Source organism: Stomoxys calcitrans, chromosome 1 (genome assembly GCF_963082655.1).
Source record: "Stomoxys calcitrans chromosome 1, idStoCalc2.1, whole genome shotgun sequence".
NCBI classification, from domain to species: Eukaryota; Metazoa; Arthropoda; class Insecta; order Diptera; family Muscidae; genus Stomoxys; species Stomoxys calcitrans.
The window spans coordinates 185,571,484-185,595,739 of NC_081552.1; the positions used below are offsets into that span (position 1 = coordinate 185,571,484).

Here is a 24,256-nt window from a genome sequence, read left to right on the forward strand (position 1 = left end):
GACACTTCAGCGACATATCGGTCGATATGGCAGCAATATCCAAATATGGCCCGATCTTAACCATATTTGGTTTGGATGTTGGGAGGATTATAATCAATAAAATAAATCACTGTTCCAACTTTCAGCGCAAACGGGTTATAAGAAAAGGTTTTATGATTTTCATACCCTTTATCGGCAGATCGGTCTATATGGCAGCTATATCTTAATAAAGTCCGATCTGAACCATATTTGGTATGTATGTTGGGAGGATTACCGTTTCAAATTTCAGCGGGACCGGGTCATAAATGCAGCTTTTATGGGCCTTAGACCCTTTACCGGCAGTTCGGTCTAATGGCAGTTAGAACCAAATATAGCCGGATCTGAACTATATTTAGGTCGGATGTTGGGAGGCGTAAAACAACTCACTGTATCAAATTTCAACGAAATCGGGTAATAATAAAGCCTTCAGGGCTTTAGACCCTGTTTCCTGTTTCAAGTTAAAGCGAAATCGGGTAATTAATTAAGGTTTTATGGGCCTTTGACCCTTTATCGGCAGATCGGTCTATATTTCAATATAGTCCGATCTGAGCCATATTTGGGTCCTAAAGGCCTAAAATCCTCCCGACACCCGACTTACTGTTTTAAGTGAAAGCGAAATCGGGTAATTAATTAAGGTTTTATGGGCCTTAGACCCTTTATCGGCAGATCGGTCTATATTAAAATATAGTTCGATCTGAACCATATTTGGGTCGGATGTCGGGAGGCTTAAAACAACTCATTGTTTCAAATTTTAGCGGAATCGAGTAATAAATAAAGTTTTCATGGGCTTTAGACCCTTTTCGGCAGATAGGTCTATATGGAAGCTATATCTAAATACAGTCTGATCTTAACCATATTTGGTTCGGATGTCGGGAGGCTTCAAACAATTCACTACTTAAAATTTAAGCGAAATCGGACAAAAATATAGCTTTCATGGTCTTCAGCACCGTAATGGGTAGATCAGTCTATATGGCAGCTATATCGAAGTATAGTCCGATCAGAACTATATGTTTCAAATTTCAGCGAAATCGGGTATTAAATGCAGCTTTTATGGGCCTTAGACCCTTAATCGGCAGATCGGTTCTACATGGCAGCTATATCTCAATATAGTCCGATCTGAAACATATTCAAGTCGTATGTCGGGAGACTCACTGTTACAAATTTTAGCGAAATCAAATAAAAGAAGAAGGAGAAATAAAAGAAGCTTTTATGGGCTTCAGACCATTTATCGGCAGATCGGTCTATACAGCAGCTATATCTAATTATGGTCCGATTTGGCCCTTTCAGGAACAGCGTGCAGCAAAAAGACGTATTTATGCCAAATTTCAGCTTGGACAGACACACGGACATCGTTAAATCGCCTTAGAATCTTACGACGATCCGAAATATATAAACTGTTACAAAAGGAATGACTAAATGAATACATCCCTAGAGATAGGTTTCTACCGGGTAAATACCCAACTCTTGGGTATTTATTGGATAAATACCCAACAAATATCTTTTTGGGTATTTGTTTGGGTATTAATAATTTTGAACATATCTTGGGTATAAACAAATTTTATCAAAATCGGATGAAAAATCTGGTCGTTTTATCTGCTCAATACACTTTTTCGGGAGATCGGTCTATACGGCAGCTATATCCAAATATGGTCCGTTCTGGACGATATTAAACAAAAAATTTTGAAGGGTACAGGAAATCGCTGTGCCAAATTTCATTAAAATAGGATAAACAAGTAAAAGCGTGCTAAGTTCGGCCGGGCCGAATCTTATATACCCTCCACCATGGATCGCATTTGTAGAGTTCTTTTCCCTGCATCTCTTCTTAGGCAAAAAAGGATATAAGAAAAGATTTGCTCTGCTATTAGAGCGATATCAAGACATGATCCGGTTTGGACCACAATTAAAGTATATGTTGGAGACCTGTGTAAAATGTCAGTCAATTCGAATAAGAATTGCGCCCTTTAGGGGCTCAAGAAGTAAAATACAGCGATCGATTTATATGGGAGCTGTGTCGGGCTATAGACCGATTCAGACCATATTAAACACGTATGTTGATGGTCATGAGAGGGTACAAAATTTCAGGCAAATCGGATAAGAATTGCGACCTCTAGAGGCTCAAGAAGTCAAGATCCCAGATCGATTTATATGGCAGCTATATCAGGTTATGAACCGATTTGAACCTTTTTTGACACAGTTGTTGAAAGTAAGAATAAAATATGTCATGCAAAATTTCAGCCAAATCGGATAGGAATTGCGCCCTCTAGAAGCTCAAGAAGTCAAGTCCCCAGATCTGTTTATATGAGAGCTGGTCCATAACCTGGACCAATTTGAACCATACTTGGCACAGTTGTTGGATACCATAACAAAACATGTCGTGCAAAATTTCATTCCAATCGCATAAGAATTGCGCACTCTAGAGGCTCAAGAAGTCAAGACCCAAGACCGGTTTATATGGCAGCTATATCAAAACGTGAACCGATATGGCCCATTTACTATACCAACCGACCTACACTAATAGGAAGTATTTGTGCAAAATTTCAAGCAGCTAGCTTTACTCCTTCGGAAGTTAGCGTGCTTTCGACAGACAGACGAAAGCTAGTATGAATTGTTTTGGTTTGACCATCAACAACTGTGCCAAGTATGGTCCAAATCGGTTTATAACCTGATATAGTTCCCATATAACCCGATTTGGACCAAATTGGAGACGGATATTGAAAGGTCGAATAAGTAAGAGACACTGTTCAGTTTTGTAAAACAAAATATTAGTCTTTTTGGTAGCCATATCCAAATATAGACCGATCTGACCCATATACGACACGGATGTCGAAAAGCCTAACATAAGTGACTGTGTCAAATTTGAGCGAAATCGGATTATTAATGTGCCTTTTATGGGGCAAAGACTTTAAATGGAGAGATCGGTCTATATGGCAGCTATATACAAATCTAAACCGATCTGAGCCAAATTGTAGAAGAATGTCAAAGGCCCTAACACAACTCACTGTCCCAAATTTCGGCGACATTGGACAATAAACGCGCCTTATATGGACCCAAGACCTTAAATCGAGAGATCGGTCTATATGGCAGCTATATCCAAAACTAGATTAATTTGTGCCATATTCCAAGAAGATGCCAAGGGGTATATCGTAACTCACTGTCCCAAATTTCGGCGACATCGGACAATAAATGCGCCTTTCATGAGCCCAAAACCTTAAATCGAAAGATCGGTCTATATGGCAGCTATATCCAAATCTGGACCGATCTGGGCCAATTTGAAGTAGGACGTCGAAGGGCCTAGCACAACTTACTGTCACAAATTTCGGCGAAATCGGACAATAAATGCGCTTTTTATGGGCCCAAGCCCCTATATCGAAAGATGGGTCTATATGGCAGCTATATCCAAATCTGAACCGATCTGGTAAAATTAAATTAAAATTAAAGTAAAATGTTGAAGGGCTTAACAAAACTCACTGTCCCAAATTTTGGCGAAATCGGACAATAAATGCGCCTTTTATGGGTTCAAAACCTTAAATCTAGAGATCGATCTATATGGCAGCTATATCCTAATCTGGACCGATCTGGGCCAAATTGAAGAAAGATGTCTACTGGTCTAACACAACTCACTGTCCAAAATTTTAGTAAAATCGGACAATAAATGCGACTTTTATGGGCCCAAAACCTTAAATCGAGGGATCGGTCTATATGGTAGCTATATCGAAATCTGGATTGATTTGTACCACATTCCAGGAAGATGTCAACTTACACAACTCACCGTCCCGAATTTCAGCAAAATCGGATAATAAATGTGTTCTATGTGGGGTTTATATCAAGATATAGTCCGATATAGCCCATCTTCGAACTTAACCTGCTTATGAACAAGAAAATAATCTGTGCAAAGTTTCAGCTCATTATCTCTATTTTTATACCCTCCACCATAGGATGGGGGTATACTAATTCCGTCATTCTGCTTGTAACACCTCGAAATATGCGTCTAAGATCCCATAAAGTATATATATTATTGATCGTCATGTCATTTTAAGTCGATCTAGCCATGTCCGTCCGTCTGTCTGTCGAAAGCACGCTAACTTTCGAAGGAGTTAAGCTAGCCGCTTGAAATTTTGCACAAATACTTTTATTAGTGTAGGTCAGTTGGTATTGTAAATGGGCGAAATCGGTCCATGTTTTGATATAGCTGCCATATAAACCGATCGTGGGTCTTGACTTCTTGAGCCTCTAGTGGGCGCAATTCTCGTTCGATTTAACTGAAATTTTGCATGTAGTGTTTTGATATCCCTTCCAACAATTACGCTAAGTATGGTTTAAATCGGTCCATGTTTTGATATAGCTGCCATATAAACCGATCTTGGGTCTTGACTTCTTGAGCTTCTAGAGGGCGCAATTCTCGTCCTATTTTACTGAAGTTTTGCACGTAGTGTTTTGGTATCACTTTCAACAACTGTGCTAAGTATGATTCAAATCGGTTCATAATCTGGTATAGCTGTCATATAAACCGATCTTGGAACTTGACTTCTTGAGCCAATAGAGCGGGCAATTCTCATCCGACTTGCCTGAAATTGTGTATGAGATGTTTTGTTATGACTTTCAATAACTGTACTAAGTATGGCGTAAATCGGTATAGAAGCTGATATAGCTGCCATATAAACTGATCTGGGATCCTGAATTCTTCAACCAATTCTCATCCGATTTGGCTTAAATTTTGTACAACGGCTTCTTTCATGACTTTCAACATACGTGTCTAATATGGTCTGAGTCGATCTATAGCTTAATACAGCTCCCATATAAACCTATCTCCCGATTTTGCTTCAAGGCGCAATTCTTATCCGAATGAACTGAAATATTACACAATGACTTCTACAATGTTCAGTAATCATTTATGGTCCGAATCGGACTATAACTTGATATAGCTCCAATAGCATAACAGTTCTTATTCAATATTCTATGTTTGTCTAAAAAGAGATACCGCGCATAGAACTCGACAAATGCGATCAATGGTAGAGGGTATATAAGATTCGGACCGTCCGAACTTAGCGCGCTCTCACTTGTTAAAGACTGCAGACGGATGGACAGACGGACGGACATGACTATATCGTCTTAGATTTGTACGCTGATCAAGAATATATATACTTTATAGGGTCGCCATCCTTCGATGGTGGGTATAAAAAGGGTAAATACCGCTCTAAAATTTTTTTTTTCTGAAAACGAAATTCAAATTTTTGTATGCCGAATTTGTATACCCTACATCACCATTGTTGTATAGGGTATTATAATTTTGTGTATTTTTTTGCAACGCTAAGAAGGAGAAGAGCTAGACTCATTGATATGTATACAGATCGACTAATAATCACTTTCTGATTCGATTGAGCTGTGTGAGTCCATGTATTCTTGTAATCTGTGAGTTCATGTATTCTTGTAATGAAGGTACAGGTCATATTTGTTTGTGCAATCGTCACGAAATTTTGTGCATGTCACTTTTTTGGCTCAAGGACGGACGCTATTTAGATTTAGATATAGCTCCCATATGTACGTATCGCCCGATTTGCACTTTAATGGCTGTAGTAACTACAATTTTCAACCGATCTGCACAAAATTTGGCACGGATTGTTTTATTACTGGCCTTAACATATTTGCAAGATATTAATAATATCGGATCAGATTTGGATATAGCTCCCATATATACGTATCGCCCGATTTGCACTTTAATGGCTGTAGTAACTACAATTTTCAACCGATCTGCACAAAATTTGGCACGGATTGTTTTATTACTGACCTTACCACATCTGCAAGATTTTAATTATATCGAATCAGATTTGGATATAGCTCCCATATTTAATTATCGCCCGATTTGCACTTTAATGGCCGTTGTAACAACAATTTTCAAACTATCTGTTCGAAAAAAGTAGTTTTAGATTTAGATATAGCTCTCATATACATACATTGCCCGAATTTATAATTGCAGGGTAGGTGTAAGGTATTATATAGTCGCCTCCGCCCGAATTTTGCCTTTCCTTACGGGTCTAAAATACGTTTAATGAAAAAAAATTTAAATTTTTTGTTGGCCGACCAGGGGACTCGAACCTGCGTTTGCAAGTCATAAATGCCGTGGGAGTTTTGTGCTCTACACGGTAATACTCCTATTTTTACAACTGCCTCAACTTGAGAATTTGTGGAAAGTCAACAAAATTTTAATAATTATGTCTATCGAGCCTCTTGTAGAGACTTACTTACTTACTTACTTCAACAAATAATGTCTTCGATTCAATGCTAAGTTCGTTGAGAATTTAAAGTTTCACATACAAATTTGGTGGTTTTTTCTAAGAGCTATTTTTTTGTGTCCAAAGTGAGTCTTATCTTATTCTTATCCGATTTGGCTCAAATTTACGACTTCTTGCATGACCTTTAACATACTTGTTAAATATGACCTAAATCGTTTTCTCCCAATTTTATTTTTTGAGGCACTATAGGGCACAATTCTTATCCGATTTGGTTGAAATTTTGAATTCCTCTTTGGTCTCCAACAGCCAAACCAAGTATGGCCCCAATCGGTTCATAACTTGGTATAGCTCAAATAGCATAGCAATTCTTACCCATTATCCTTTGTTTGTCAACAAAGAGATATTGGCCAAAGAACAAATGCTATCCATGGTGGAGGGTATATAAGATGCGGCCCGGCCGAACTTAGCTTGACATTTGCTATCGAATTTTGAGAGCACAAAAATGTTATTTCAATCCTCTTTGCACAGGATATGTGATAATGTTGCCATATGTTGTTCTTATCGTCTTTATTAGCATGTATACCATATAATAAGTTAAATTATTATTAAATTATTTTTATAAGGTAGGATAGGGGTATATTCATTTAGTCATTCCGTTTACAACACATCGAAGTATCAATTTTCGAACGTATAAAGTATATATTGGGTTGCCCAAAAAGTAATTGCGGATTTTTTAAAAGAAAGTAAATGCATTTTTAATAAAACTTAGATTGAACTTTAATCAAATATACTTTTTTTTCACCTTTTTATACCCACCACCGAAGGATGGGGGTATATTCATTTTGTCACTCCGTTTGCAACACATCGAAATATCCATTTCCGACCCTATAAAGTATATATATTCTTGATCAGCGAAAAAATCTAAGACGATCTAGCCATGTCCGTCCGTCTGTCTGTTGAAATCACGCTACAGTCTTTAAACATAGAGATATTGAGCTGAAATTTTGCACAGATTCTTTTTTTGTCCAGCAGGTTAAGTTCGAAGATGGGCTATATCGGACTATATCTTGATGTAGCCCCCATATAGACCGATCCGCCGATCGACATCCTCCGTCAATTTGGTTCAGATCGGTCCAGATTTGGATATAGCTGCCATATAGACCGATCCTCCGATTTAGGGTCTTAGGCCCATAAAAGCCACATTTATTATCCGGTTTCGCTGAAATTTGGGACAGTGAGTTGTGTTAGGCCTTTCGACATCCTTTGTCAATTTGGCCCAGATCGGTCCAGATTTGGATATAGCTGCCATATAGATCGATCCTCCGATTTATGGTGTAAGGCCCATAAAAGCCACATTCATTATCCGATTTTGCTGAAATTTGGGACAGTGAGTTTTGTTAGGCCCTTTGACATATAGACCGATCTCTCGATTTTGGGTCTTGTGCCCATAAAATGCTCATTTATTATCCTAATTTTGCCAAAATTTGAGACAGTGAGTTGTGTTAGGCCCTTTGACATCCTTCTTCACTTTTGCCTAGATATGTCCAGATTTGGATATAGCTGTCATATAGACCAATCTCTCGATTTAATGTTTTGGGCCCATAAAAGGCGCATTTATTGTCCGATGTCACTGAAATTTGGACAGTGAGTTGTGTTAGGCCCCTTGGTATCGTTTTGCAATTTGGTTCAGATCGGTCCAGATTTGGATATAGCAGCTATATGGACCGATCTCTGGATTTAGGGTCTTGGGCCCATAAAAGGCGCATTTATTGTCCGATTTTGTCAAAATTTTTAACAGTGAGGTGAGGTCCTTCAACATATTTCTGCAATTTAGCCCAGATTGGTTTAGATTTGGGTATAGCTGCCATATAGACCGATCTCTCGATTTAAGGTTTTGGGCCCATAAAACCACATTTATTGTCCGATGTCGCCGAAATTTGGGACAGTGAGTTATGTTAACCCCTTGATATCTTTTGGCAAACTGGCTCAGATCGGTCCAGATTTGGATCGATGTAGGGTCTTAGGCCCATAAAAGGCGCATTTATTACCCGATTTCGTCGAAATTTGGGACAGTAAGTTGTGTTAGGCCCCTCGACATCCTTCTGCAATTTGGCTAAGATCGGTCCAGATTTAGGTACAGTGGGTTGTGTTAAACCCCTCGACATCCTTCTGCAATTTGGCCATGATCGGTCTAGATTTGGATATAGCTGCCATATAGACAGATCTCTCGATCTAGGGTTTTGGGCCCATAAAAGGCGCATTTTTTGTCCGATGTCGCCGAAGTTTTGGACAGTGTGTTGTATTAGGCCCATTGACATTCTTCTTCAGTTTGGCCCATATCGGTCCAGATTTGGATATACCTGCCCGATCTCTCAATTTAAGGTCTTGCGTCCATAAAAGTCGCATTTATTGTTCGATTTTGCCAAAATTCTGGACAGTGAGTTGTGTAAGGCCCTGCGACATCCTTCTTCGATTTGGCTCAGATCGGACCACATATGGATATAGCTGCCATTCAGACCGATCTCTTTATTTAAGGTTTTGGCCCGATAAAAGGCGCATTTATTGTCTAATGACGCCGAAATTTGGCACAGTGAGTTATGTAAGGCCCTCCGACATCCTTCTTCAATATGGCACAGATCGGATTCACCGGATTTTGACGAAAGGTGGTTTACATATATACCCGAAGTGGTCGGTATCCAAAGTTCGGCCCGGCCAAACTTAACGCCTTTCTACTTGTTGTTTTTTTTTCCTAAATAAAAACACAGACTATTAATTTTATGAAATTTAGATTGTTGTTGTTTTTTAATTGTATGGTGAATTAATTTATAATATTAAATAAATTAGTTAAAATATTGTAACAAATAGCAGTCTTATGTGTTGCATTAATTTTGTGTTAACATACATAATGGAGATGAATGATATAATAAAGAGGGGAGTGTGGCTAGTAGTAGAGTTGTAGTAGTTACAATAGGCGTGATATTGTGGAGTGGTGACAGTGGTCTCGTTTAAGATATTCTCTCTTTAACTTTTTTTCTAACTCTTTTTTTCTGGTTTAGTTTTGCATACAACACACATCCTTCTTAAAGACAAGAAAAAAAAACTAAAACAATAAAAACAAACATAAACTTTCCTTTAACTAAAAATTAAAAAAAAAAAACTTAAACCAAATATAATTATTAACTGGGATGTTGTCATTTTTTGTATGTCTTTTTGCTTTTTTTTAAGATAAATAATTAGTTAAATAATTAATTAATACTTTACAGCAGCGTATTTAAGGGGTGGTTGTTGCAAATCTCAGCTAAGGGCCATTGTCTAACAAAGATGTTTCAAAGAGGTCAAGAGAGAGTCGGAAGAAAAGCTAAGAAAATTAGTTCAGAAATGGATCTTTTGCAAAACCAAAAGGTCCTTCTAACAATTTAACAAGTTAAAATAAGTTTAGTTTTATGTGATTTTATTTCTTTGCGTTCAATGAATTAGTTCTCAAAAGGCTTTCAAGCTTAAGTCTGTTCGGATCGAATTCTGTGTAGATTTAACTTGCCAAGGATTGCGTCCCACGTATTCTCTGGACGATATCTTTTTTATAGGCCAAAACAAGTTGAAGGTCATAACAGAAACCCTCACGCAAAATATTATCATATTTGGATAACAATTGAGCCCTGTATGTACTCAAGGTAGAGGTGGCAAACTATCGATAGTGGCAACATTCGACATTTTCCATAGTTTTAATAATAAATATCGATAGTGTTGATACTATCGTTAATTTCCCATCAGCTATGTTTCAAACGAAAATGAGAAGTAAAAATCAAGAGAACGATTTATATAGAAGCCATATCAATGCATAGACCAAATATTGAGAAAAATAATTGTAAATAATTGTAAAAAATGTTAGCCTAATCGGATAGGTGCAATGTATCTTAAGGGAAAGTTATCCATATCCATAGGAAAATTATCAATCGGTATCCAGTCAAAAAATTAAATATCAATAGTATTGATAGTGCCATCGATATTTTGCCAGCTCTAACTCAAGGGATACTAGGAGTCTTAATAGTGATTAGCAAAACTCAAAATGTAATGTTTAAGTCTAATTGGATAAGAATTTTGGCTTGCAGAAATCAAAAGGGAAGATCGGATTACTAGGTAAGTATATCGAAAGAAAACTTAGTACCTTACGGAATTAATTGTGAATTAACCTCGTTATTCGTGAAAACAATACGGAATGTTATGGACGATGTAAAACATTTATAAAAAACTGGGTAAATTCACTATTAATACCGTCTGGTATTAATTTTTCTTTCGGTGTACCATATAAACCATTCATTCGTTTTGACTTCTCGGATAACTACAGGCCACAATTCTTATGTAAGTAGGCTAAAACTTTTTGAGACATCTAGTATCCATTTAGCACCTAAAGGGCGCAATTCTTATCCATTTTGCGTGTAGGCTTCTGTTATAACTTACAATTCATTTTTGCCTATAAAATTAATGTTGTAATGGTGAATTATCCCCGTTGTTCGTGGATATAATACCGGATGGCATGGATGATGAAAAACGTTTAATCTATAACATACTACATTGTACGGGGTTAATTCACTATCAATGTCGTATGGTATCAATATTTCTTTCGGTTTATGGGCGTAGAAAGTCTCAATAATAGTCATTGTCTTTATCCAGAGTTGCCATACTAATCTTACCCACCACGATCTCTCTCTTTCTCTCTCTCTCGCACTCACCATCTTTTCTTTAAGAACAAATTTGTTTTTTTGTTCATTGCCTAACTGAGAAATGCAATTTGTTCTATGCTTAAGCTAGAACTACATACACACACACATCTTTTTAGTCACTTCTAAAGCTAATTAAACTAAACTTTCGCTTACAAAATAATTTGAACTTTTATGTACTTAAAGGCTAAAAAAACAGCTATTTACATACAATATATACAAGGCTCTTTAATTTAAGTGGATCTGTGTGGTTTATGGTGTGTGTGTGTGTGTGTGTGGGTGTGTGAATGTGAGTGTTTGCTTTGCAATTCAGCAAAGAGATTTCAAAGCCAATACAAAGTTGCTCTAACGGCCCCAAATTGAGAGGCCTTGCCATGGCAAGTGCATGCTTGAAGCAGCACCAAAACGAGAGTATTATCTAATTATTTCTCTTTGAGGTATATATGACTCCGTGTTGTTATCTCTCTCTCTCTCTCTCTCTCTCTCTAAGTACTTTGGAATGAAATTCGCCCTCAGCCTTTTTTAGGGGGATAGGCGTTGAGAATCAGCTGACTTGCTGAGTTAGGAGATTCACCAATTCCGTACGATCCATGTTGTTAAGGGTTTGCATATCCACACCCAAAGCTGTTGCCACAGCCTCAATATCCAGGCCAAAGGATGCCAGTAACTCGAGAAATCGCATTTCCTCTCCCGTCACAGGATTGGTCAGAGTGGGACAGGAGTGATTGCATTGCGGCCAACTGCAACGCTCCAATAGACGCAGCGAACATCTTTCAGGGACTCGCGGTACACCGCTGCGCCTATTTATTTTGGAAGCATTGTTGTGATGTTTCTCCACCACCACCATTATGGGTTGCTCCTTTTGCAGCTCCCGCTCGGGATCATTGGCATCGATGGAGTTGTGTTCCTTTTTCCTTCTTTGGCGTTTCTTTTGCTTACGTCTCTGTTTCTCCTGTTCAGTGCGTTTACGTTTTTTATGTTCTTTGCGCTGATGTTGAGTATCGGTGGAGTTCTCTGTGCTGGGTATGGCATTGGTGAGATTACTCTCATGTTCAACTTCTGCCAAATTATTTTTGCGGCGATTGCGTCTCTCCTGGCGCCTTTTCTGCTGCTCATGCCTCAGACGCTTGCGCTCTTGTCTTTCTTCTTTGGTTAAACGTTTACGCTCCACATTGCCATTGTTTTCGTTATTCCTTCTCTTTTCCCTCTGTTGTTCTCTTTGCTGCTGTCTTTCTCTGCGCCTCTTAGCATCCTTGTGGCTGATGGTGGCTTCTGTAGAGCGTTTTAGCTTATCGTGACGCTTCTTACGAGGTCTGGTTGAATGCTCCCAGCATCTAAGGGCAGTGGGCAAAGAGATCTCATCGATCTTCAGGTTCAACCATTCACGTTTTGACAACACCGCATGGCCAATGCAGGAGGGGGCAAACACCGCAGTTACATTATCCAATGAGGAACGCAAAGCTCCACCCATGGCATGTATGTAATTCCATTGGTGTGGGGTAACGGGAGCGGCCACATTATCTGCTCTCATTTGGGCTTCATCAAAAAGCCATTGGAAAACAAATAGAGGTGCTAAAAAAGAAATCTCCATTAGAATCTAGGGTTTGTATATAAAAAAAAGATGTTTGAACTTACTCTTCATAGTAGGATAAAGCCTATAGCCAAAATAACAGCGCCAGGGTTCTGCCTTGTATTGTTCTACACAGGCCTCTGGCAGCAGACCCTTCCACAGAGACCAACCCTGGCGTACGGCCTCACTTGAGGCTACAGCCGAAGGTGTATAGGGTTCGCGATCCAAAAACCAACCTGAATCGCTGACACCTCGCACTGTAACCTGCAGTTTACGCTCAACTTGCAAATAATGGGCTATGCGATCTAAATTCAGCATTACACCCAAGCCACCGGCTGAAGAGCCCACCAACAGAAGTTCAGCACCGGCCACACGACCCAAACCCATGGGTATCAGATCAGCTATGACTTGTTTCAGTATGAGAGCACCCATAAAGCGAAAGGAAAATTCCGAGGAATCAATTGTGGAATTGGTGCCAGACCAGGAATCACTGCTGCAATAGGGTACCAAGACATGATTGGCACTGTGCCAATAGGGATTTTCCTCGGGTAAAGGGGAAAGTATGCCACCAACTGAAATTAAAAACAAAAAACAAGGTCACTAAGTGACAACATTTCGTTATACTGTTCCCAATTACCATCTCTGGTATCCGGCCAATCGGTGGAGGTCATTAAATGCCTCAAACGATTCCAACGAGCCCTGCACGATCTCACATCATAACAATGCCAGCCGCCCTCAAGAAACACTATCCATTTTTTGGAATTGGGGTTTTTGCGCAAATAAAAACTCATGGCCGAACCATCGTTACAAACAATGCTGCGATTGGTTAGCAAGGCCTTCTTTAGAGCACGTGCTCCATGCTCATGATTATGGGCTCCCGCTACATGATGACCACCATGTACTGAGTTAGTCTCGGTTAATGTGTTTGCTGCCTCTTCTTGAACTGCAGCAGAGGAAGCATTGATGGCATTTCCCAAGATTGTATTTGATAGCAAAGGAAGTGAAGCTGCCACTGCAAAACCCGAAGTTTGACTTTGGTGTGAGGGTGCAGCGGTAACAATAAAATTCCCACTGCATATTATGGCCAATATGAATAGTAAACATATTTGTGTTAACTGCAATAACCTTTGATTTGTTGAGCAGCAAGTTTGCCGGCAAACGCAAGCCGTTATGACTGCGGTTGTTTGGGTTTTTGTTTTGGCGACTAGTAACAATTCTGTTTTAAGTCTTGCCATTATTTGCGTCTTGGCTTGGAAGTGTTGTATTTGTGGTGTGGTGAATTTCATTTGGTGGGTTTTCTGTGTCTCAGCTAAACCATTGATGGGTTGTGTCTGCAATAAGTAAAAAAGTACAGGGTGATAAGAGTTAGTGTTGTCTTAAACAAGGTGATGCGTAATAATTTTTTTTTTTTTTTATAAAAAAACAGTGGCGTGAAGATTTCTAGGGGGAAGGTTGATTAGATTGGATACGTTTAAAAGAGGTAATACAATATATACGTCAGTTTGTTATAGGATTATATATATATGTATGTTATTTTGTCTTGCTGGATTGAAATGTATAAAAATAGAATAAAAATGGAATTAAAAAAAAAAAAAAATACATTGTTGCTTAATATTTTTTCCATCATCATTAAATAGCTTTACAATATGGGTTGCTCAGAACTTCATGTAAGGAAGAACTGGAAGTATTTGGGTATTTCTAGTTTCATTCGTTAAGTTTAGAGGGTTTGATAGGTACATATTACTCAAACTCTGCAGAGTCAAGTATAAGAACAGTAGTATTGTCTTGTAAGCGGTTTATAGTCTTTCCAGTGGAGATATGGATCTCGGCAGTAAGTTTATAATAGAATCGAAAGAATCTGGCCGTAGCCAGTTGTCTGCTACCTTGAATGGTGGAGTGGCTGCGCCAGGTTTCAGGAGTCGAGAGGAGACTTCTGCAGACACCTAGTTCGGGTTTTAAGACAAAACTGATCCTATCGCATCTTCGCATATTTACCATTCGTCTAGACCATAGCAGGGCTGCTAATTTAAGCAAAATATTCCGACTCCTGCTTCAAGCATCAACACCGCAGTCCTGGAAGAGGTGGATAGTAACAGGTGCCGCGCTCTCCAGTTTATTTGGAAGCTTCTAGTGACAGTTTCTAAGACTTTCAGCAATAAGGAGACACAGAATACTGACCCCCATGTTCAAAGTCATAAGTGACAAAAGATTGTGTTCAGCAAGCTGGCATTCATCCCCAAGATAACTCAGGTGAACAATAGCATTGTGGGCTCAAGAGCCTTCGCTAATGTGATGGCGATTATTAACAAGAGGGAGGGTTCCATACGACCAAGTGGAATGTGAAAGTCGATTTACTGCCATCTGTATACTTTTATGTCCTCAAGGAATTACAAGGACCTCCAGGTTAGTAATGCAGACTGATATCGTTTGGGGATCATCGCTCAGTCAACAGGTAACAATGCGAGCTTAAAAAGATTGGTGAGATTTGGCCAGGAGCAGTATTGGATATAGTCTTTCTCTACCAACGGCACATGCATTGATAACAAGGCATCTTCAGATCCTGAAACTAAAATTAGAACACTAAAAGATTGTAATCCCTTGCGGTATTTGTACCAAACTCTGGCTATCTCGAATACCTCAATAAGTCAAAATAAATAAGGTGAGGCTAAAGATCTATTTATAAAAGTTGTGGAGTACGGCATTTTGCAGTTGTTACCGAAGACTTGTTTGAGGTGCTTTTATCTACATTGTTAAAGTATAGGGAAAATTCTCCTTCGTCAATTAAAAGAGGAGGGGAAGGCGCCAAGAAAGAACCCGTCAAGCCCTGTCTGTGTTGTTTATTCGGTTGAGGAAACTATAAGATACTTTACGATATCAGTGAGTGCTGTTCGATTCAAGTTTAAGCCCAATGATAAGGGACCTCAGTTTTATAGCCCAGTCCGAACTGCGAGCAGCAGTGCGACACCTGTTTGGGGAAAAGTTTATACATGGCAAAGTACCTTACAAATGTTGCCAGCATTAGGAGGGGAAAACCACTGCTGAAATTTTTTTCTGATGGTCTCGCCAGGATTCGAACCCAGGCGTTCAGCGGCGTGGCGAACGTGCTAACCTCTGAGCTACGGTGGCCTCCATGGTTCGGTTATTGGAGATAAATCTCTACCACAGTAAAGCCGCTTCGAGGTTTCTGAAAGTCCTTATGGGTGAATGAAAGCGTGGTTCCATTTTCTTTAAGGCAGTCAATAAACACCAGAACTTCTCGTGCGTACCCTTCCCCTTACCACCATTTTCAAAAACGCCAGATCTCGATAATAGCAAAATTTTATGTATAACCCAGAAACACAAAATTGCTATAAAACTTTGGGGTCAAATAACTTGGGGGGACGCCCATTCCAAAACGGACATGTTTACCGATTGGGACAATGTGGGTATCAAATTAAAGGTATTTAAGAGTAGAGTGTCTGAGGAGCAGAGTGGGCCAAAACAGCTTCTATGATAAAAAAATTAAAGGGTTGCGATTTGTTTGTTTCGAATAGACTCAAAAACGGCTCAACCGATTCTCATGGAATTTTTACAGATGGCAGAGTGAAAATAGGGTACTACATTTTTTAATATCCGAAGGGGGGCGGACCCTCCCCCAAACCACAATTTTCAAAAACGCCAAATCTCGGAGATGGATGCATCGATTTATGTTAAATTTTATATGCCACCTTACGGTAACACAATATAGGTATCAAACTTTGGGTTCAAATAACCTGGGGGGACGCCCCATCCCAAAACCCACCCCGAACGGACATGTATACCGATTGGAACAATATGGGTATCAAATGAAAGTTATTTAAGGGTAGAATATGAACTTGATTTAAAAATTTTACCCCAAGTATCGGTAAGCCCGTCCCACCTCTAAAATCCGCCCCAAAAATAACATGTTTACCTATTGGGGCAATATGGGTATTAAATGAAAGGTAATTCGAAATTAAGTTAAAAACTTATATAAATATTTGGGGTCAAGTTCCAAAGGCTGATCGGGACAGTTTGGGATCTATTCCCAGGCGGGTTCGTCATCCCAAAATTATGCACCAAATGGATGTGTTCTCCGAATGTGACAAGATGGGACTCAAAAACTATATACAAATTTGGGTCAATTCCCGGAGAAAATTTTAAGCCAAATGGACATGAATACCAAATCGGACAACGGGTTTCCAATGAAAGTAATTTACAAAAATAAATAATTTTACCCTGTCAAAAGGGGGCTGCAAACACTTATGGGTGTAGCGAAGCACACCGGGTCAGCTAGTTCTTCATAAAACCTACACTAACCTTAAAATATTAATAGAATTCTAAAATATCTCATCTTACTGAAAACGAATGGATTTAAATAAAAAAAGTCTGTAGCATAAGCAATCAGCTGTTCGCGCCTTCAATTGCATGCTGGCGGCCGCAATGCTTGTTTTCCTACATGACTGTTTAACCTATATTTTTTGCAGATTGATATCTCTGGATTCTCTTTTCAAACTTCTCTCAGCTGTCACTCTCTTACTATTAAAAAAAACTTGTACACAGAAGACCAACATAAATACCAACAATAAAACACAACAACAACACTTTAAACTACATGCTTTTGTTTATGAATGTTGGTTGTGGCGTGCGCGATTTGTATCTTTTTTTGTTTGTTTCTTAGTTATTTTTCTAAACCTGATGATGTTGCTGTTGCCATAAGTTGTTGCTGTTACTCTCACAGTGTTGGAATTGGTTGGTTGGTATGTTGTTATTGTTTTTGTATTTTGTGTGTTATTTGTTATTATTATTGTCTTTTCTGTTACTCTACCACTTTGGCGGAAAAACTCGCTTTGATCAAAATGCGAGCAAGAAGCTTTACGATAAGATCAAAGGCTCTTAACCGACAATGTTGACGACGACGACGATGATGATGATGATGAACGAACGAACCAACAAACGATTCACATCCACATACCATCATGATAATGATGACGACGCCGACGTTGTACTGGTGAGATGATGTTAAAGTTGAATATGGCAATTGTGCCGCCATACTCATAATAATAATGACGACAAATACTATGATGATGAGCAAAGAGATGACGAAGTAAATATTACACTATTATGGCTTAAGGTATTGGTAGGTGTATTTTTTTTTGCAATGGCAATTCGGCTTTTATACAATCAATGGTGGAATTAGGTTTGTGTATTTTTTTTAACAGTCATTCGCGGCAACAACAGTAAATATACTACACATGATACAAAACGTTGGCAGCCGCCAAAATTTTTTATGTTTATTTAAGTTCAACGACAAGCTAAGAAAAACATTCACCCAATCGGCCCCTCACTTCAACATGTTGGGGATGTACCATACGTTTACCGGCATTGCTTATTGTTGTGAATGAATGAATGGGAATGCCGACATACGTATGTATATATGTAGTTTGAAATTAGAGAGAAAGAGAGTTCCATTCAAAAGGGTTGTCATCTACATAGTTGGAAAATGTTATGGAGTTAAATGCTGTGTTTTATTTTAGTACTGCATAGATAAGCCGTGAAGGGCAACAATAAAACGAAAAAAAGTTACAGGTGCAAGTCTGTTTGTTTGCCATGAAGTGGTAACGTCAATACGAGAAAAATTTTCAAAACATGTTATGTAGTCCAACAAAATTTATTAAGATTTGTGCGCGCAATTGTATGAATAACTGATTTTTTTATCATTCACAATAGAGGTATTTCTGCAAGTGGCTACATTTCTTTTTAAAAAAACAAAAAATAGCAATCCTGACAATAGATGTTCTACATAAGCCTGCACTTGTAATTTATTCAGTAGTCCGTTGTCCTGGATAGACGTCATTTTCATACAAATCTCATTGCACTGCACTATATAGTACTAAAATAAAACACAGCTAATAATGACAATATACAAAAATACAGTCCAAGTCATTATTTAAAATTTAATGTCAAAGAATATGGGTACAGAAATTTTATTTAGCAATAAAAAAAAAATTATTGAAAACAGAAAAATTATAAAAAAACCTCAAAAATAAGGAAAATACAATAATAATAAAATAAAACTCAAATAAAAAAACGCACAATGATGAAACACAGAGAAATAAAAAGGACAAAAAAATAAGGAAACACATAAAAATAAAAAATAACAAAAATTAAAAAAACACAAAATAATAAAAAGCACCAATTATTGGTCAAATACTTTCTAAAAATATAAAATAAAGGACAATTTTAGAATTAAAAAAACCCCAAAACTAAGAAAGACTCAAAAAAACTAACAAAAAACAATATAAATAAGGTACATAAATAATAAAAAACACCAATTACTCGTCAAATATTTTCTAAAAGATACTAAAAACAATGGACATTTTTAAAATTTATCCGCTGCACTGCTAAATAAACTTAATTAGCAACCAAGAGTTGACATCCTTTTCTTTATATTAATAGCCCACCTTGGCTAAAAAGAAATTAATGCACTGAGCTTCCAAGTGATACCACTTTCATTATTATTAATAGTCTCTTTCTTCATAAAAAAAACAAACAAATAGACTGCCGAAAATTTATTTTTGGACGTTTTGTTTTCAAACCAATTGATTTGGCGGCAATGTGTATGTGTTTTTTTGCCTTGTTTGTTTATTATCGTCAAATTAAAAAAAAAAACGAAGGCATTTAGTAATGGCATAATTGTTTATTGTTTGATTTGCTTTCAATTTGTGTGAGCGAATGATAAATAATGACGATGACTACAACAACAATGACAGCAGCGGCATCGTCGATTCATTAATAAGCAGATGTTACTGTATATCTGCATGCATGCCCATGGTTCCCACCACACACACACAAAGCAACGATTTATTTCACTTACTCACACTAGAGTTGCCATTTATTAAGTACGAAAAAGGGCATGTCAAAAGTTTTTTGCTGATAAAAAATCAATAAATATTAAAAAAAAATTAAAATAATACAGAAATAAAATAAGAATAGTATAAATAAATAAATAAAATAAATTAAAGAAAATTATATAAAAATCAGACGAAACAAAATAATTTAAGGCAAAATAAAATCATACAATTATTAATTAAATTTAGTAAAATGACTAAACCAAAATTAAAAAAAAACGACTTAACAAAATAAAGCCAGTAAAAACTTATAAAGTTTGTCCGCGCTGAACTTTGGATACCCAGGTTATTTGACCCCAAAGTTTTATACCAATTCCTTTTTTAGTACTATATAGTGCAGTGCAATGAAATTTGTATGAACATTACATCTATTCAGGGCAACGAAGTTCTAGATAAATATTGCCATAATATTTTGTTCACAAATAAGGTGGCCACTTGCAGAAATACCTCTATTGTGAATGGTAAAATAAGAATAAAACCAATTATTTATATTTTTGCGTACACAAATTTTTATACATTTTATTTGACTGTTATGCCCACATATGTTTTGTACATTTTAGTTATTAATTTTACAAATAGTTTCACTTTTTCCTCGTATTGTTTTGACAGGTTGGCAAATGACGTTACCACCTCATGGCAAACAAAGAGCCTTGCACTGGAAACATTTTTGCGTTTTATTTTTGTCCTTCACGGCTAAATAAAAATAAAACACAGCAATTGTTTTCATATGATATTCTTCACCATTTCTAAAACTCACTTTTTTTGTTTAACAAAAATTTTATTTGGCAACACTCATTCACAATAATATGCTCTCACTTTATTCACGCTCTCCCTATTTGCGGTATTTAAGTGACATTTTAATTACAATTTGACAAGAGCAACAACAAATTCATTTCCCTAGTAATTTACAACATTCCTTTCAAATAGAAACACTGAACCAGACGTTTAGAAAACTAGAAACAAAAAGACTTGAAAGTGTATGATTAAAAATTTAATCAAGTTTTCTATTTTACTTTTTATTATTGCCGCCGTCTTAGCACCCAACAACAATAAATAATAACAATCCATTGCATGTGTGTCTGTCTGTCTGTGCAGTTTGTCTAGCAAGTTGATTGTATGCGTCATACATACACTCACTCATACTCATTCCCGAGCAGAGAACTTCATTACTTTGAACCACATCAAGAAGCTCTTTGATCCAACAGCCGGCCAAGGCGTAATAATTAAATGGCGCTTGTGGAATAAAGGCAAAATCTGTGACAGTGGTTACGATCTAAGAGTTGTGCAGTTGTATTCAATGGGGGGATGGGTGTGTGTTTATGTGTGTGAGCCCTAGCCGCTCCTCCAATAAATCATTTTAATTTAGATTTTATTAACAATCTATAGCGTTGTATACTATGAAGCATTGATAATATATAGACTTCAATTGCTTGCTGGGTTGATGCAAGGATGGTTGATAGACGGACGGTTGGACAAAAACAAACGGCTTTGGCAAGGTGTGCCTGTGTCTGTGGAACTGTTTTGTCTTGAATATAAACGTGATTTGTTTAATTAAAGTAATTTGTTGTTATATGTTTGTATGTGGCGCCATCTACTCTCCTTCTAATCCATTAATTAAACAGCCGCTGACTTGCAATGTGACAGTTGCAGTGCAAGGTTGTTGTTGTTACCATCAGCATGCAGGCTTGCATCTCTTCTCTCGCCATCTATTTCTTTCTGTCTCTCTCAAACTACCGATTACCCGCATCGTAAATGGTCGCAACGGTTCTGCTTGTGTCGGAAACTTGAAAAGCTTTAAAATTATACACCTTTAATAAATCACATCACAAGAATTCACACCTTCTGATGTTTTTTTTGTGCTGCTAGTTAATTAAAGTAATTAGCATTCAATTTTCTGGGGTATTTATGATTTGCCGCCGCATTGCTTCGAGATAAGTTGTCAAGGAGATTTAGAGATTGTTTCGAGGGACTTATCAATTTGTCTATCTCACTTCTTGGTAAGACCAAAGAACAATGATTACTTTTCAGTGAATTTTGGGAAAGCGGTGTAAATGATAAATGTGTTAATCTTAAAAATAAACAAGACAAAAATGCATTAACAACTCCTAGGCATTTAAATTAAATATTTTTATTGCTAAAAACTAAATTTTATTTATAAGAATCAACATTTTGTTGACATTTTCCATATAAAAATCAATTTGTATTTCTATGTAAATTTGCAAAAAAAAAACCTTCAAGGCTGGTCCTATGTGCGCTTTTCGCGATTACTTTTTTAGAGAATAGATTTTGTAGCATAGGAACATGCTTTTTTTCTTCCGTAGGACATTCAGTCATTACTTATGCAAAAAATTTTAATAAAAGTATCATGTTATCATTGGGATTTTTGTAGTGTTTCAGAGAAGTAATCGTGAAAAACATGTGTTTTCAACTGTGAAAAACGAACATAGTACTGGCCTTAAATTGTTGGTTAGCATGGGTGCTGGGCATACCGATTTCAAGCAATTTTTCTTTGCCCATCTTTATAGTGGCTACTTGTAAAACTGTCATCAACATTTGAGGTCAGCTAGCTGGGGAGATTTTCGCACCCCCAAAACCCTACCCAGCGAACAAATAGGCCAATCAAGGCGATATGGGACTCATATAAAAGGTAAATACGCTTCGGAAATCAAAAAATTGGATCACCTGAGTCTATTGATCTCTCATTTATCTCTATAGATATAGCCGTAGATTTAAGATATACGGAGTACCTATCCATTCAATCCGGCGGGTATCGAGTACTAGATGCGTCAAAATGCCTACCCAATTCCCCACAGTAGTTATTGTTGTTGTTATGGAGGTGACAATTCTCGGCAAGCTCTTTCCGGTCCAAAGGACCGATCGCCGGAATCAAGTAAGATTGGAAGGGAGGATTGAATCGCGAATGCTATGTTCAAGGAAGATGAGAAGCGGAATTGGTGGTCTAACTGAGACACTTGATACCGGTGTATCGCTCAGATTTTAGGACGAATGTACGAGGTCTGTGTCGCAAATGAAATCCCAGGAAGGTATATAACGCCATAGAAATTCCGGATTTATGTGAACGGTATGGCGGCGATTAAGGGATTGGATTTGAGGACAGTAAGATCGAGGAATAAACACCAGTAAAAATAAACCATTTATGAAACCTTGGCAACAACATTGAAATATGCACCCAACTCGGCAGTGATATCGAAGCACAATTCACTCTCCTAGACCATAAAACGGGAGATTGGTCTATATGATATATCCAAATTAAGTCCGATCTATACCAAATTCAGCATGTGTAGGTATCTACTACAACTGATTGTACCAAAATTCAGAGAAATCGGCTAAAAATGTGCCATTTATAGCCCCTACATCTTAAATCGGGAGATCGGTGTATATGGTAGCTATATACAAATATAGACAAATCTAAGCCATATTCATCAGGGGTGTTTAAGAGCCTAATACAGCTCACTGTACCAAATTTCAGCATGCGCCTTTTATAATTCCAAGAACTTAAATCGGGAGATTGGTTATATGGCAGCTATGTTTAAGTATAGCCCGATCTGGTTTATATTCATTTCAAACGTCGAGGTGCCTAACATAACTTATTATACAAAATTTCAGCGAATCGGTTAATAAATGCGCCTTTTATTGGTTCAAGAACTTAAATCGGGAGATTGGTATATTTAGCAGCTATATTCCAATATTCCGTGATCTGATCCATATTAAGTACGAACGCCAAGGGACCTAGGCTATGTAAGGTTAGAGTGGCAACTGCCTGGCAACCACTTCACTCGGAGACCTTTGGTCCATTGCTTTCATCCTAGAAAGAAAAGAAATAGAAGAGAAGAGAGAGAAACGAAAGCCGTTAGAAAAATGCAAATAGAAACTAAAAACCCGACATAGAGGACCGCCTCGTCAGCCATCCCGGACCCTTGCAGAATTCAGAATGACTCGGGGGTGTGAGAGCCTGTAGGCAGCTCAAAGAAGAGAAGTGGTGTTCACCCGTAGTACTACGCCTTCTCTCCGTGATCGGGGGGCACTGGCACAGCTCAAATGTCTCCAACTCCGGCCCGGAACCCAGCACCAACCCATCTACCGACAAGCCTCAACATTATGCAACCCGCAGCTAAGGCCTTCAGCGCCACCTGTAGATGGTCACATAATTCTTGACAGTATGAGAGAGCCGGCGCTCCCAATCTGTTGCAAGGTGTATCTTGGGTCATTCATTGACTTTCATGTTCCTTTATCGTATCCAAAAATGGGGCGATATCGTTGACAATTATGTCCTTCAGCATGTATTAGCCACGCTGCAAAATAGGAGTTTTGAGGCGGTTTTAAGGTTTTAAGACGAAGCCAGTAAGCTCTGGCTCCAATTTTCCGGTGCACCAGAAAAGGTGGAACCCTCAGAGCTTTCTGCATAAGAAGCTTATACTTCTTCATAAGAGGGTGTATGATGAAGTATAAACTTGTTATGCATGATGCCCTAAGGGTTCCACCTCCTCTGGCTCTTGGTCAACAGTAGAACTCTCAGATATTTTAATTTCCCTATCGTATCCTAAAAGGGAGTTAAACTATTTGACCTACTTATGGTGTTTCTTTGTTTCGAATGCTCGTAATCGCTTAAAATACTCTTCAACGTCGTATCATACAGGGTGGTAAAGTGGATGTTTGGGGGTCAGAGACAAAAAATTTAGCTGGAGTCGAAGCCCGGTTCTAAGGTATGACAAGTTTGCTCAACTTCGAAGCGGACTTTGGGCAAATTCACAGACTCCAACCTTAAAACTCTGTATAACTGGTATTTACCCA

The 24,256-nt window shown here is 37.9% G+C and overlaps 1 protein-coding gene across 1 annotated transcript in view; it reads right to left on the reverse strand.

The window, feature by feature from the left end:
* Nucleotides 1–9,082: 9,082 nt before the first annotated feature.
* LOC106087113 (palmitoleoyl-protein carboxylesterase NOTUM) overlaps nucleotides 9,083–24,256 on the reverse strand; it is a 37,236-nt gene continuing 22,062 nt past the window's right edge. Inside the window, exons 2-4 of the mRNA XM_013252033.2 lie at nucleotides 13,174–13,867; nucleotides 12,602–13,108; nucleotides 9,083–12,538 (exon numbers count right to left, since the gene is read on the reverse strand). Coding sequence (XP_013107487.2) covers nucleotides 11,511–12,538; nucleotides 12,602–13,108; nucleotides 13,174–13,867 — 2,229 coding nt within the window. The 3' untranslated portion in view covers nucleotides 9,083–11,510. The remainder of the gene's footprint in view (nucleotides 12,539–12,601; nucleotides 13,109–13,173; nucleotides 13,868–24,256) is intronic.